This window comes from Mytilus californianus, unplaced genomic scaffold (genome assembly GCF_021869535.1).
Source record: "Mytilus californianus isolate M0D057914Y unplaced genomic scaffold, xbMytCali1.0.p SCAF_7, whole genome shotgun sequence".
NCBI classification, from domain to species: domain Eukaryota; kingdom Metazoa; phylum Mollusca; class Bivalvia; order Mytilida; family Mytilidae; genus Mytilus; species Mytilus californianus.
The window spans coordinates 104,430,363-104,447,820 of NW_026262723.1; the positions used below are offsets into that span (position 1 = coordinate 104,430,363).

At 32.8% G+C, this 17,458-nt stretch overlaps 1 protein-coding gene across 1 annotated transcript in view; it reads right to left on the minus strand.

Annotated features, from left to right (window-relative positions):
* LOC127709607 (uncharacterized) overlaps positions 1-17,458 on the minus strand; it is a 187,467-nt gene that overhangs the window by 141,470 nt on the left and 28,539 nt on the right. The window contains exons 23-31 of the mRNA XM_052215208.1: positions 16,971-17,124; positions 14,825-15,051; positions 14,338-14,497; positions 13,631-13,859; positions 12,648-12,882; positions 11,996-12,193; positions 10,718-11,027; positions 7,865-8,281; positions 1,171-1,294 (exon numbers count right to left, since the gene is read on the minus strand). Coding sequence (XP_052071168.1) covers positions 1,171-1,294; positions 7,865-8,281; positions 10,718-11,027; positions 11,996-12,193; positions 12,648-12,882; positions 13,631-13,859; positions 14,338-14,497; positions 14,825-15,051; positions 16,971-17,124 — 2,054 coding nt within the window. The remainder of the gene's footprint in view (positions 1-1,170; positions 1,295-7,864; positions 8,282-10,717; positions 11,028-11,995; positions 12,194-12,647; positions 12,883-13,630; positions 13,860-14,337; positions 14,498-14,824; positions 15,052-16,970; positions 17,125-17,458) is intronic.

The following is a 17,458-nucleotide window of genomic DNA, read 5'->3' on the forward strand; positions in this document are numbered from 1 at the left end:
ACTAGCTTTTGATCATAAACAAGCTTCTGTCCAAGTTTGGTACAAATCCAAAATAGTATAAGAAAGTTATTAAAATTTTAAAAACTTTAACCACAGAGTGAATGTGTTGTTTCCTGGCAGAAAATCTAAGTCCATTTAAAAGTAAAATAAGGAAAAAATGGATTTTTTTTTTTTACAAAATTTACTTCTGGATACTATCTTATGATCATAAACAAGCTACTGTCCAAGTTTGGTAGAAATCTAGGATAGTTTAAGAAAGTAATTAAAATTTCAAAAACTTTAACCACAGAGTGAATATTTGTGGACGCCGCCGACGACGCCGATGGAATGTAGGATCGCTATGTCTCGCTTTTTCGACTAAAGTCGAAGGCTCGACAATAATATCTGAAACTGCTTGTAAATGATTCTAGAACACATCAAGAGTGTTAAAATAAGTCAAAATCACACAAAAAACTATTTAGAAACTTGTGTATGTTTAAACTGGAAGTTTGAATAGCACGTGTAAAAGAAAATAAATACGGTGAGAGTGTACTGAAAATCCGTTCTAAATAGATATCACTAGAATATGACTTTGAAAGTAAAACAGTTGCATCCTTGTGTAAAACAATGTTTAATATATCTATCACATTAATGTTTGAAGGATCTTAAGCTAAAACAAAACACATGCGTCAATATGAAACACCAAAATGGAATGAATAACCGATTACGTTTTGTAGTTTATACATCATAAGCTGGTTCTCGGTTGACTCAGATAATCCACATGTCCCCCACATCCCCCTGGATAAAAACAGTTAGCATCAAGTATTTTAAAAAAGTCTAAACAAAAATTAATGTTAGTCATTAGTCAGAATCCATCAACTGACCTGAATTTTGGAGTTGTGACCGACAGGAGTCATTTTATAACCCACGATTTCAGTATCTGACCTGTTTCAACCTTATTCTAGTTGCATAAAAATTTTTGCCTTCTAAATTGCAAAATTTTCCTTTGGAATACTGACAAATTTAAGGTTTTCTTGGACCATAAGTTCAACAGTTGATCTTATTTTACTGTTTTAATATGGGTTAGACAATACTTGAGTAAATCTGAACTAAAGTAATTTTGTTACCTACGTAATATTTTTATAAAAGCATCTGTCAATAAATTCCAAATGTGTTTAATATAAAACTAACCTATGATTCTGAATTTTAGGATGTACCCCTTTACAGAGTAACTTCCACTCAGGTCTGTCTTCAGGGAATAAGTCCAAACATGGAAGTATTTCAAGGTAATCAGCAGTCTTGTTGGAAATAAAGCCTACAAAATTTAATGACAATTAATTAGAAATGAGTATAATGTTTCTAAAATATATTGTTTAAAGAGGATATAACTTTCAGCAGGTTAATCTAATACAATATTATAATAAGGAACCACATATAAAGGGCTATTTGACACATAATTAAACTATCAGTTATGATTAAGTTTATTTATAGCTAAGGTAGCCATACTGGTTTGTGTATGAGATCATTAAATATCATAACTCTATCCCATATTCTATGTTGATTGTATATATGAAAACATGACTTGAAATAAAGATGACTTTACTTTAATTCAATAAACTGTTATCACAGAGATATGTCTCGCCTTTTTGTAATTTTGATAATGCAAATGTTGAAATTAAAATAGCAATACGTTAACATGTAAGTTATGCAAATATTCAAAGTCGATGAACCATGACTGAAGGTACATGGCTAAACAATCTCCATGGAATGAGATGTGCCAATGCTTATACAACTGCATACCAAATACCATTGACTTATTATAAGTCGTTCCCTTTAAACAAACCTAAACACAAACATTAACTTGTAAACTATGTAAAAGTTTAAAAGTCAATGAACCATGATAAGGGGTGGGGCTATATAATCTCCATGGAAACGATACTTGCAAATGCCAATAAATTTGCATACCAAATATCATTGACTTAACATTAGCAGTTCATCTTAAACTGATCTAATCACAAACTAATACATGTAAACTAAGCAAAAGTTTCAAAGTAAATAGACCATGACAGAGGGGGTGGGGCCAAATATTCTCCATGGAAATGAGATGTGCTAATGCTTATACAACTGAACACCAATTAACATTGGCCTACCACTAATGGTTCCCCTTGAACTGACCTAATCACAAACTAATACATGTTAACTTAGCAAAATTTTCAAAGTCTATAGACCATGACTAAGGGGGCGGAGCCAAATAATCTCCATGGAAATGAGATATGCTAATGCTTATACAACTGCATACCACATATTATTGACCTACCACTAGTGGTTCCCCATAAATTGACCTAATCACAAACTAATACATGTAAACTATGAAAAGTTTCAAAGTCAAAGACCTTGACTGAGGGGGCGGGGCCAAATAATCTGCACGGTAATGAGATGTGCCAATGCTTATACAACTGCATACCAAATATCATTGACCTACCACTAGTGGTTCCCCATAAATTGAACTAATCACAAACTAATACATGTAAACTATGAAAAGTTTCAAAGTCAATAGACCTTGACTGAGGGGGCGGGGCCAAATAATCTCCAAGGTAATGAGATGTGCCAATGCTAATACAACTGCATACCAAATATCATTGACCTACCACTAGTGGTTCACCATGAACTAGACCTAATCAAAAACTAATACATTGTTGACGCCGTCGCCGCTGTCGCCAGAAACAGCATACCTATGTCTCGCTTTCTGACTCCGTCAAGGTGAGACAATTACATTATTATTTAAATAAGCAGGATAAACACAACAAAGTTGAAACAGTTCAATTATCCTTTTTACTTGATTATCAGATATAAAACAATTATTGAAACAACACTCCAACTAATAAAATAAAACTTTCATTGATCTATCCTTACTTCTTATGTCAAATTATTGCAATTAACATGATCAAAATGTGGTTATTTTTTATGTTCTTTCAACTTATTATGTATTGTCAAAACCAGGGCTTCCAAAATTTCCTGACGTCAGCCGGACATTTTTCAAAGAAATATTTTTGACGGTCAATGATCAGCTGGATACTTAAATGTAACTGAGAGGATGCATAAATTGATATATGTGTCTAAATAATTAGTAGTGTTATATGCAATAAAATTATTTATAACTGTTTTGTTTTCTTCATTCTAAAAATAAATAAAATATTATCCTCTGTATTGTGTCATTTTTCTGTGTATCGTAATACAGTAACCATCATTGCATCAATCAGCTTCAGTACCTGACTGTTCTCATGTTTTTGTTTCTGTTTATATAATCTATCTTCTCTCTGTGAGTACTTAACACTTTGTAAATTAAGGCCATCTTATTTGAAACTGTTGATGTTGGCTTTAATTGCAGTACAACTTGATCATCAATACACGTGATACTTTTCTTTTTGTGTATTGATTACCTGACCACGTGACTTTTACAACTGATGCGGTATTTATAGATAACATTGAGGAGGCCCAATGAAGGATATTGTTTTAAACCGTGTAAAATCTACTGAACAGTGATAACATTTTTCTTTGTACAATTTCCCAACCTGATTTAGAAAATAAGGAATAAATAAAAACATACTCAGTTGATAAATAATTTAATGAATAACAACATGATATTTTATGTAAGCATATAACAACAATAAAATATCAGAAGAGCACAATGTTGACAAACACACGCAATAAATATTACAATGAGCACATTGAAAAGAAGCACAGATCACAGCACAAGATTAGAAGTTCATTTAGTCTAATTTAAGATTTTACATTCATGAGCTTGCTAAATGCATTGTTCTGATAAACATGGCGGTTACGAACGGATTGCCATTTGCGGATAGCAGGAACAGGGTCAAAGTCTTTAACATCTACACCTACTAAGCTTATCCTCATAAGTTGATCTAAAGCGTCAATACCTAGACTACACCTTAGTTTTGTCTTGATAATGTTCTGCCTTGAAAAACCCCTTTCACATTCAACACTAGAAACCGGCAAAACACGTGAAATTTCCATTAGCGAAATTGTATTTAGGAACTGGTCTTTTCTTGAAATAATTGCAGTCAACAGATCGGCAAACGAAAGTCCCTTGTAGTTGTTGAAGATCAAATACTTAAGTATGCCCCATTCTATTTGTAGTTCTTCTTGGTTGACTATACTATAATGGTCTCCGAGACACTCTAACTGTTGTTCACCGTAGCGAGGAAGGTCGTCAACACTACTTGGAAAGTTCGACGGTTCAAATACAGAGAATGCTTCGAAAATTTTGTTGTCTGGAAATCGGTCACGAATGTTATCATGTATCAATTGGGCACATTGCACGGCTCTTGTCTTGAGATGAATGTCACGGTTGTTACGTTTAAAGGTGATAGTGTTGAAGCTGTCAGATTGGTCTGTTGATTTTAGAAATTCGGCACATAATGGTCCAAATGAAGGAATCTCGGTTAAGTACTCGGCCTCTATTGCCATAAGAAAAGAGTCAACTAATTGTTTCACGGTGGCATAAGACAAGTCACGTTTTTGAAGTGATTTGCTGAGCTGATTAATTTTACCAAACAGGTCGGATAAAAAGTAGAGCATGAAAAAGAACTTGTATGTTGTCATACTGTTGTGAAGAGAATTAGCCACGATGTCGGTGTCACTCTGGTCGCCTAACATGTTTACAATGGAGACAACAGAACGGCGGAGATTGTCTAAAGCGTTTCCCATAGAAAGCCAGCGGACTTTATGAATATCAAGCGGATTTAACAACGGATCATCTATTATTAGTTGCCATGATCGTAGTTCGGCAAGGTTTGTGGGTGAACGTTTGTAATACGAATATACAGTGCTAACAATGCTTTCTAAAAATTTAATGTCCGGAATTTCTTTTGCCGTGTCAACACAGGCTAATGCTAGGCAGTAAGCTACGCAATGAACCTCTACTAAGTGTGGAGAAGTGTCTTTTAAAAGCTGAGATACACCTCCATGCTTTCCTATCATAACCGACGCACCGTCAGACCCCATGCCGAATATTTTAGACAAGTCTACACCAAATGACTTTAAATAGGCAATTATATGTGCAGTAATTGACACGGCGGTACCAGAAGACAAGTTCAAAAGTTTTGTAAAACTAATTTTCAGTTCACCAGCTTTGAGGTATGATAAGTACAAAATTAAATGTTTTTGTGTAGCCAGATCAGTTGACTCGTCGATCATAATTCCCACGGCGGGACTTAACTTTACGTCGGACATCACCTCTTTCTCTATAACATCGGAAATTGTCTGAATAAATTCGGAGCAGGCATTGTTCTCTTGATATAATTTAGAAGTGATCACGACACCATTTAACTTAGTTAAATCATTTATTGACTGAAATTTGTCCATTGGTAAGTTTTCTTTAGCAATAAAGTAAGCATTACGGAACAAGGTGCACATTGCGTTGTCAGTCTTTTCATGAACTTTCTCAAATACTGATACAATTGGATTACTTTTGGAAGCTGTCTCTAATTTAAGAGCTTGAACGTGGTCATTGCTATTAGCATGCTCTACAACGGCTGACTTTCGAAAATTTGTCGAACCAGGCTTTACAAAGTTATTTTTAAGTTTATGTTTTTGACAAATGTCACAAAACATGGCATTTAGCATACTGTCAAATCTTAACCATAAAAACAGTTGTAACCATTTATGAATAAAGCTTCTAGCATTTTTAGCAGATTTCGAGTTTTGATCGGAATCGTCACGTTTACGTTTGCCCATGATGGCAGATTTGTAAAGTTCAATTTGAGACAAAGTCTTTATAACAGTCGGAGATTGTCATGATTGGATATTATTCTTTATGATTTTGATTATAAAAACAGTTTTTAATATGAAAACAAGAATAGAGAACGCCCCCCTTATTTATTGGACAACTCAGCTTGGTATACCCAAGCGAAGCTATTCTCGGTGTTTTTCCTATATATTTTAGTAAATTTTCCCCTTGAGAGTACCCCAGTATTTAACACGATGTACAGTGTTAAATAAAATAATATATATCATACTTATTCATTTATAAATATCCTTATTTGAAGAATAACTTTTAAATATCAGGATACTGTTTTAAACTGGATGCTCATTTAAAATAATATCTATAAATCGTAATTAAATAGGATGTTGTTCCATACACGCTTACATGTTTGACCTCGTTTACCTGATTACCTTTATGTACATTGTTATGCATCATTAATTCTATTGATAAAGACAGGCTAAGGACACCTCATCAAAGGTAACAAACCTGTAATCAGTGAATGATTTATGGCTTCAATATAACTTATTGAAGGGATAATTGTTTGACAGCTTGTTGTTATTTAAATAAAAGAAAACGTGTTTTTTCTACTTTTTATTGATGTACACAAGCTAAAGACCAAGCCGTACATTTATGTACCCAGAGGATTAGACTAACTGAGACACTTCAAAGTATCTGAAATATGCTGCTTCTGTTTTATTAAACCCAATTATGACCGAAATATCTTTGTGAAATAGATTGCCACAATTATAAACTAAAATGCCCAAACGGACATGCCCAAAGCCCCAAACGGACATTTTTATCGATCGATAGTTGGTAAAAATTGAAATGATAGTTTCATGAAAATGCCTTGAATAACAAAATGTGGCACACCAATTCTATTTGACCGTTTGAGGCTGAGAGCAGCCGGTCATTTTATGAATGTTTCGGTCAAGTCCGGAATATATGACCGTTTTGGAAGCCCTGGTCAAAACGGAATAAATGTATTTTACATAAACTAACAGAACATAAACTCTAGTATGCCAAAATTAAAATATTAACAGATAGTGTCAAAATTTGACACCCTTTAATATAACCTCTGGGTAAAAATCACAAAACAAGAATACACATGTTGATGTGCTATGCATACCCAAACTCATAATTCAAAGTATTGGAAACAGGGAGTAGATGTCTGACAAATCCTAAAAGCGCTCACACGCTATAACTTATCACTGTTAAGTTTCTTTCAGCATATATTTGATCCTCCTAAATAGTTTAAATTGTTTTTATAGCGGTTAAGATCATAACACAATGTTGACTGCTAAGCAAGAGGTTTAGCTAGCAATAAAACCAGGTTTAATACACAATTTTCTACATAAGGAAATGCCAATACCAAGTCAGGAATATGACTTGTTTTCCATTCATTTGATGTGTTTGAGCTTTTGATTTTGCCATTTTATAAAGGACTTACCGTTTTGAATCCCCCCCCCCCCCCTCCCCAAAAAAAAGACATGCACTCACAGTGGTACCCATTGACATAACACAATGATTTTTCAAAAAACAAAATTTGATAACTCCACAATGTCATATCAGAAATTCATAAAAAAACAAAAAAGGAGATTATATCGAAAGATATAAACAAGTCACCAAAGTTTCATAAGAACTTTTTAAAGCAGTTTTTAGTTATTGTCTGAAAACTGGAAAATCCCCCTCCCCTTTTATGAATAAAGTTCCAATACACCAAAACGTAAAATCAGATTTTTTTTTAATCAAAAGGGAACTTATGTCAATAAATATATAAACAATCCATCAAAGTTTCATGAAATGCTAAATGCATTTTTGAGTTAAAGTCAGAAAACTGGAAAATCCCCCATTTTTTTTATGAATAAAATCCAATAACTCTGAAACTTAAAATCTAAAATTTATAAAAATTTAAAGGGAACTTATGTCAATAGATATAAACAATACACAAAAGTTCCATGGAAATTGGTGGAAGCGTTTTTGAGTTATTATCCACAGTGTTGACAATGGACAGACAGACAGACAGACAGACAGACAACAGTATACCACAAGTCTTTAAAGAAGAGCTTATAAAAATTTTGTGGCCTATCGTATACACTGTACCTGTTTCAGGGGTAGTTGTATCTACAATGACTCCTTGTGTGGTAAGTATACTTTCATATCCTAGAACATTGACCAGTCTCAGATTGAAGTAATACGATTTATTATGTTGGAGTTGCAGATTTTCATATACAAACTGCTTAGACTTGCCAATTCCAAGTCTCTCATAATGTTCAAACAATCCAGACTTGGACCTTGAGTAGTGATGTCCCTCAATGGCTTCCATAAGCTCACATACTCCTTTACCAAAGTCATAATTAAAACTCATACACTTAGTACGAGGTAAATCTGCACAGGCCCTGGCACAATCTCCAGGACTATTTTGTTTGGTGTCAGGAGCTGATTTTGGTCCAATTAGTTTTCCAGTGTCTGATCCAGAAAATAACTGGTCAAGAACTTTTGTATTAAAAGGATCTTTCCCTGAAAAAGATGTATGCAGAAAAAATATATTGAATAAGAAAATGTAGTTTCATTTATAAACATAACAACACTGCAGGCAAATTAGGGATAAAAGCAAATGTGCTAAATTGACCCTTCAAAGAACAATATATCTCATTTTTGCTCAACCACCAAGGCCAACCTTAAAAATATGTTTGTTTGCAGTTTTCCGACTGTACCTTCAGACTGAAGGGTCGGTAGGTAGGAAAAATATTTTATTTTATCAGCCAAAATGAAGTTTATACAAGCAGTTACACAAACCAAGTTTCTTGTGAAGAAATTTTTTTTTAAAACAACAAACACTGAAAACCAACATGAAATGAACAGGCATTTTCAGATAAAAACTTTTCAACCAAAATTGAAACTATAACATGGTTTGATTATCCAATTTATGACATTATTAAATACTTGTACTGGAACACTTATAAGATCTTATAAACAAGGAATGACTAGAACTGTTTTAAAGAAATTGTTCACTGACATATGCTTCTTTACTAGAAAGTTTTCATGAGTAGAGTATTTTCATTAGGAAAGTGTAGATATCAAATATTCATAAGACAATGTAAGAGTGTTATCAATAAAAAAAATTAACCATTGAATCTTTCTCAATTAAAAAAAAAAAGGAAACTTGAAAAAATATATTTGACATCTGACTGTTTTCATAAATCTAAAAATATTTAATTATATGTAATAAGGTTATATTTTGAAAGATATGTTGATGTGATCAGGCTTTAATTAAAACGAAAAAAAATCTTAGACTTCAGGGTGAAATCAATAGCACCCCTTTAAAAGTAAATAATCTGTGCTGAAATGTTTTGACTGCATAAAAAATTGGCAGCATAGCTCCTAAGGACATGTTTTAATTCAATTCACACAAGCCACACTGTTTGGGTATATTTAATATTGTAAGAGGGAGAAGAATTGCAATGAGTGGGGTAGCTCCCCTTATCCTAAAGGAGCATACTCATTGCAATAGAAGATAGATTTAACATAGAGAAAGTATATTTATTTTTACAAGCCAACCATTCATTTTCTTTACATCTTTGTGTAGTTTCTGTGGCTTCTTATAGATTTGGCATTGTCTATCGATTATAAATTTCAAATGCGCCCTTCCTATCGTGTTTATAGGTATCCATGAAGTCATGGAGAAGTGGTTTCATCCTTGTTGTCTTCACAACGTTTTATAGAAACTATGGCATACTTCAGGCTGCTGTCAAATTGTTTAACCACTGATATTGGTTCCATAAAGTCAGGCTCAAGAGATTCTGTACCCGATCTGTTTGAGATGGAAACCGTTATCGCGTTTATGAATATCCGCTGCATCATGCGTTCTCAAATCGTCAATGATATCTGTCTGAATCTGTATAAACAGTTTACTATTAAACTTTTTTGGCTGTTATTTGTTTTAAAATTGACAGAAAACGACAGCGCAAAGTACTCATCCATGTCTTCATCGATACCTGTAAACAATCTCCATGTGCTTTATTATTAAACGGTCCCATGTACGCTTGACAAGAAGGTAAAACCGAATTTGAAACGTGTAATCGACCCAGACTTTAAAACAATTCCGGAAACGACCAGAAGTTCCGGATTGCGTCAATAGAAAAATAAAAATAATTTCTTCAAATTAAAAGCAATAAAATTTTCACAGTCGGGCGGATTTTCGAGGGTCGGTCGGTAAACTGCAAACAAACAATATTTTAATTTAAGCCCAAAGTAAGTCCGAAATCCATGAACTGCAGGGGCGGATCCAGCTATTTCTAAAAGGGGGTTACAACCATATGTCCCCAATCAAAAGAAATGAACGTTAAAAAGAAAAGGAATTTGTCATATGAGGGCCTACAGTATATGTTTTGCTCTTTGTTGAAGGCAATTCAAAAACCTATAGTTGCTTACTTTCACTTCATTTGATCTCTGTTGGAATGTTGAAGTTGTCCCAATGGCAATCATACCACATCTCCTTATTTTTACAATGACAATTGTGTTGAAAAAAGTTAAAGCAGTTTATAATTTGTGGCTAATTTGAAAAAAAATCAATAATATGCACATCCTTAGTCATTGTTAGAATACGTGTACTAACACCTTCCTTAATATAATGACAAACTGCATGTAGATTTAAACAAACCTGTACACTATGTTGGAGGACCAAACAGAGTGGGGGTAAAACAACATAGGGCAATACTAAATCTGTTTTTTGTGCAAGTAATGTTTCATAACATTGCAAGGTCAAAAGTAAAAAGAAAGAGACACCCATGAAAAAGTAAAGAAATATAGCCAAATCACGATTTCTATCTGGTAAATAAAACCAGTCATTTTTAAAAATAATTATAAACATGCAACATGGATAAGGATAATAGCCAACCAGAAGATGGAGAGGGAGTTATGCCTTTTTCAAACCTTTTAAATTGACATTTATACCTATATTATCATTGATCTCATCATGACCAAGGTCAACATCATTCCAGGCAACCATCTGGTCCCCATAGATTCCTTTCCCATATCCTGCTCCAACTTGTACAGTCTGAAGTTCTGAGTCCTCATACACCGTAACATAGGCCCTTAAAACCTCAGGGTTACTTGTAGACATAAATTCCTCCTGAAATCTTCCACCAGGAACAGTCACATCATATGTCGGTAGACTACAAAATGCTTCTGCCCTTTGACCTGAGTTGTTTTCTGCTATAAAGGTGAAGTAAATTGGAACTCCAGTTCCTTTACTTTTAAAGTTCTAGAATATCAATATTCATAATTATTGCTTATTTGATACAATCAAAGTCTTTTTTTTTATCCAAAATGACCTACATCTGTTTGCAGACATGAATAAAAGACTCCCCTGTGTTATTTTATATGATTAATTACTAAGGGGACAGTTTATAAGGGCACTCTAAAAATAATCTTAAAATAAAACAAGTACTGAAAATTCAGAAATTATTGTGAGTTTTTTATTAATATGAATAATGCGACTGCAATAATAAGAACTCACATTCTGATATCTGATACATATATAGATATAAGAAGATGTGGTATGGGTGCCAATGAGACAACTCTCCATCCAAATCACAATTTGTAAAAGTAAACCAAAGGTCAAAGTATCTGTATAAAGATTTTGTTGAAATCGCAATAATTAATCTCGAATTTTTGTCCATTTTTTAAAAATCGCAATAATAAATGCACGCAATAATTTCTGAATTTACAGTATCTTTTAAGAAGGTATTGCAATAATGTAATACTCTCAAGACACTTACTATCCTAAAAAAAAGAGCTGTTGAAAACCATCAGTCCTATCTGACCCAACCTATAGAAAACCTCACAGTCTAGTAGATGTTGGGAACTTATCTTGATAATGCCCAGTAGAAGGGAAAGACCCCTATTTATTTTGGAATCAATTGGTCAAAGTTTATAAGCTATCAATAGACTGCAATGTTGACAGAAGTTTGGTTTCCAGATGTTATGTTTTAACCATATATCCAACTTTAACTGGCATACAAACATGGTGATTCCCATCTACTCAAAATCTTTTTAGATAAAAGGAGACGTTTGGTAATATTTAAGTGGGACTGCTGTATGACACAATAAATGAAAGGACATCTAGAGGCAATTTTACAATAGACATATGTGTATAGGCTAGGTTCTATGTATAAGTTTCTGAGATCTATTGTGGTTTAGATGTGCAAGATTAGAGTGAATTAAACTTACCTCTTTGATAACTGTTGATGGTCCTCCAAGTTCATATTCATGTAACACATCAGACCCTCCTGGTACAGTTCCTACATTTAAGTACAGCTTCACTTGACTTCTGTCATCTTCAGCTCGGATAGAGATTTCAAACTCTGGTTCTGTGTAATCTATGTTTGGTGTTTGATTAACATAACAGGAAGCTGTTGATCTTTTTTTCTACAATGAAATGATAGATCATAATATATTTTGAATGACAAGTTACATGTCTTGGTAAACTTTAAAATTAAAGTAAGCTCTTTTTAACAAGAACTCTAATCATTCAAGAATGATTTCAAAGAACCTTTGTTGAGCATGCATGCTACATATCCCACGTCTCCAAAATAAAAGGGGAGAATTCTAAATCATTAGGGATCATCCTCTCATTATATGTGATAAAATATTCAACGAAGGTTGCAGTCCTATGAACAGTAGTTTTTTAGCTTATGAACAGACTACACAGATCGGAAAACATAATGTCCTTTCCTACTGTAGGTGGAGAATTAAAACCAACTCTTATAAAAGTTTATACATTAGTGCAAATATATTTATTTTTGTCATATAAAGATCATAAATAAATACTGCATCACTAGATTTTATTTCATATTTAAAGAATAAGACAACAAGACTTTACCTTTTCAGAACTATCATCAGCATTGATAACAGATGAAATTTGTGGTGGGGAAGCATCCTCTTCTTTTTTCATTGTATCGATCACTTTTTTGCTAATGGTCGGAGCTCTGTATCTCCATAGTGTAACACTGATAATTGTCTTGGTAAATTTAAATCCCCATGGAAGTCTTATTTCCAATGTAACTTTGGCCTTCAAGTTGATCTCCAAGGGAACTAGCTCCAGATACATAGACAGGCTTAAAATAAAAATTACATTAAATTTTTAATCCTCAATTTCTTCACTGTATTAGCAGTATATTCTATCACATAATATTCAATGATCTTGTGTATTCTATTATATAATACTTGATAATGTTGTGAATTATGAAATGTTAAATATCTAAGAGATTTAAATTTTGGTTATCCTTAATTTCATAAAATATAACAAAACATATGAAACAAACAGGTTTGTTTGGTACATGTGCTTTAATATAATAATTTATTTTAAAAACAATAATATTTTTTTTAAATTTTCTGAAAAATTTACTTATTCATTCTTACAGTTTTTACATCATCCCTAGTGAATCTAGAATTTATGGTCAACATCTGCCTTTAATTCAGTACCAAAGAAACTTGATTTGTAACTTTTTTGCAAAGCACATTTCTGTCATGTTTTCTTTCAAATGATTTATTTTTGGTGAGCGATAGATATCAAAATGCATCACTTGGTGTAGCGTGCTTCCATGCAGCTTGCCACTAGTTTCAGGAGGATCTGATTCAGAATTCTAGGGAAAAACGCATTGAAAATTTCATAAATGGAAATTGTGTGTATTAGCATATAAAGTATCAGGTAAACTGCAAGATTATTAGAGATGAATGTGAAAAAGCATCACACAGCATGTTATGTTCAGATGAAACTTGCTACCAAATTTTAGGAAGCTCTGATTTGTTGCTGATATTTCTAGTTAGTTTTAATTTTATTAGTTTAATAATTATTCCACTTACCCAACATCAAGGGGAAATTTGCTGAATCCTACTTCTATTGTTGAAGGAAATGCAGTATTCAGCACATGGCCATTCAACTGTAATTTACCACATAATACCCAGAAACAAAGTCCAACTGACCCATAACCTTTTGCTCCAGCATAAGGAATAACAGTGGCATATCCTTTCATCCCTAAGATTTTCACTCCAACCTCAAATTTCATTCCATAATACCCAACAACTCCAAATTCTGCAAAGATAACAAGGTTATAAAATGCTTAGTGCGAAAATGTCTTTTTATACATCATGATAAAAGTGAAAGTTTCTTCTGATATCCCTTTAACTAATGATATAAATATACTTACAAGCAGTTATTTAAAGAGTTATTTATTCATGAGTTTCATCTTATTTGACATATTAATTCATGTTTTCTCACGTTTTTTTACACATTTATTTGTGTGTTTTCACCTTACATAAAATTAGTGCATTCATACTTTATTGTTAATAATTCTTTTTGTAAAATGAGATAATTGTAAATCTAAAACAATGTTCACAATGTGTGTGTTTTATTTGTTCAACTTGACCATGGCCATCACTGGACATTTAGCAACCAACTATCAGTCGAATAATAAAATCTCTAACCCTTCGGGTAATAATGTGAAATTCTGGAGACAGAGAGTTTTAAGATGTTAAAGTAACTGAACATTAATTGACAATGAAATACTTACCAAATCTAAGTATAAGTGGACCAATTGGCATATCATGATAAAAATCTGGAAAAGGTTTAAAGTTCTGTCTTGGAAAACTAACATCTCCATTTATTATGATATCAGTTCGTTCAAAAGCATTAGTTGGATCTCCAAGAACTTTGTCCATAAACTCTGTTAGCTGTAATAAAAAACTTAGGTGAATATCAATTATTATTATTTGTTTACTCATAACACAATGAAATACTATAGAGTCATACAGTTGACTGCCCTGGGAACAACGATTGTTTGTATAGTAAAAACGCAATTTGAGGAAAGAGAAAATATTAATCAATGCAAATTCAGTGCATCTATCCTGAAAATGACAAATACATATAGTCATCTTCTCTGATTTAAATCATCCTGTATTATTTGCTGATGCCACTGAATAACCCATTTTTAACCTTCCAAATTTTCACTACAAGTTAAGAAATATATTAATTTTAAATGCATGCATTACAATACATACCAAACCCCTAGATAACTCCTTAAGTTGACCAAACAATTCTATGACAACAATTGGGTCAAGATTCCTAAGATCTAACATGGCTTTAATTTCACCAATGGTCATCTTGGCCAGTTTCTCTCCTAACATTTGAACTCCTGCATTAGACAGGCCTTTTCCTACTATAAATACTTGATCAGCACGTCCTACGATATCTGTTGCTGTTGACAACATGTCAGTTACAGATTTAGCTACAAAAAAATTAAAATGTTCTGTACTATATCAACCATTTAATAATACATAAATACTAGATCAGTTTTACTTTATCTGTTGATGTTGATAACATGTCTGTCATTGCTTATATTCTACAATAACTAGAGGCTCTAAGGATGTACACCTTTAACAAAGGCCACTCTCTAACAATTAAAACTAGAAAATAAATTATGACTAAAATCTCTTTTTTTGTTGACCGTGCCTTGCTGGTCAAAATAAAAAAAAAGTTAAAAATTGTTGTTTAATGGCAATAACTCCTGTAAGCAGTCAACTGACAATTTCGGCAATGTTGACCTTTTTGTAGATCTTGTCTTGCTTATCATTTTAACTGTTAACTGTTTATCCTATCCGTTTCAATTTTAAACAAAAATGTTAAAGTGTGCAAAAACCATGATTAAAGGGCAGTAACTACTATAAAGAGATGAGTTATATATTCAGCCATACTGACATATTGTATATCTTGTCCTGTTGATCATGTTTGCTGTTTAAAGTTTCCATCTATCCATTATAGATTTTAAGATAGTAGGCAAAAATGCCAAAAAAAATAGAAAAAAAAATCTTCATTCAAGGGCAAAAACTCAAATAAGGAGTCAACTGATGGGATCTTGCCATGCTTTTCGTTTTTGCTATTCAAAGTATTCTCCATCTATTATACTTTTCAAGATTGGTTCCAATTGGCCAAGTAGTTTTAAAGGAGAAGAGTTTTGTAAAAGTTAATGGACATTGATGAATAAAGAACGCCAAATGATGAGAAAAGCTCATCTGACCCTTTAGGGCAGGTGAATAAAGAGTAACATACTTCTGTACTAATTAAACCATTTCATAATATAAATATTTTGTCCATCTGAAGCCTTATGACTGTTACAGCTACCATGAGAGTTATTACCATCAATTCAAATATTTGTCAAATTTAGCATACTGAAAACTAGAGGCTGTAAGAAGCCTACATTGTTCACTACTTCCATGAATGATATTGACTCAACTTAAGTATCAGTAATGTAAAAACAATGTTCTTTAGTGGACGACTATATCATTAAAAACCCTTTAAAACCAACACTTCTGTAATGATGTGAGCAAAGATTGATTAAAATTTGTTGCTTGAAAGTTGTTTTATGAGATGTTGCTTTTAGGATATTTTACCATAATGCCCACTGTTAAACCATAAAAATATAATCAGCATTATTGGTCTTACTGCTGTAAAGGGTATTTGCAAATGATTAAAAAAAAAACTCCTTCTGTAGAAGCTAGCTGTAACAAGCCAAATTATTTGTATATAAATAATGAGATTTTACATATATTTTATGTTAGTACAGTAAAGGTTTGGTCGCTGGGATCATCAAACAAAGTTCTAAAAGGAACCATTAATGGACTACTTTAAAAATAAATCCAGATTTATTCCATGGACCTACAAAAGAAAGGGTTCACGAAGATGCTTTCCCATTTGTACTATTCATAATCAAAGCAAGATAGCGCTGGAAAAAGCATATGCCGTATATCTTACAGAAAATGTCAAAATCAAGATAGTTTCTTTTAAACTGTTTCCATTCGAAATACCAGGCTTCGTAAACCAGTCCGATAATGATATATCTTAAAACCACAAATTACTATGTGAAAATACACACAACTTGTTGCAGATCCGCAAACACAGCAAGGTTTACCAATACCTTTCTCGGATTAAATCAACAAAATTATTTTGATATTTTGATATTTAAACAAACAAGGGAGTCCCTATTTATTATTTTAATACAGCAAAATTTAATTCGTAAAAAACAAAAGTAACCGTGTTGGTACGCTTTAAACTGACATTTGCCTCTATTTGTATAAACCACACAATATTTGCCTCCATTTGTATAAACCATACAACATTTGGCTCTATTTGTATAAACCATCTACAAACCTCCTTTTGTGCCAGAAACAATATCTACTGTCCATATTGACGACAATACAGTTGGATTATTTGTTCCTAAAGCTTTCATGATAGACCTGGGTCCTGTAGTGATGTCATCATCCATAATCTGGCTTGGTTCCAGATTGCCTGACCTCACTTGGTTCTGTTAAATTAAATACAGATATGGATATTTTTATATCTATTTCAAAGAATACCTGAAATAATTGCTGTTTTGAAATGAACTGTGTGAAAAGTCCGTTTATTCATTTACCTTGTACAATCATGGTTTGGGCTGAATGGACTAACGATAAGTTCTGGTCATTTGCAAAAATACTAAGTGAACTAGATCAACTAGTTTTGAGGCCGTTTGACACTTATGTCCTGAAAGCAACTATTTTTCAGGTGTAAGGTTGGTGGTTTACTCTTACAAGTAAGTCATGTCCTGTATCATCTTCAACTATAACAGTTTTTTTTTAACATTTCCTTCAAAAGGAATA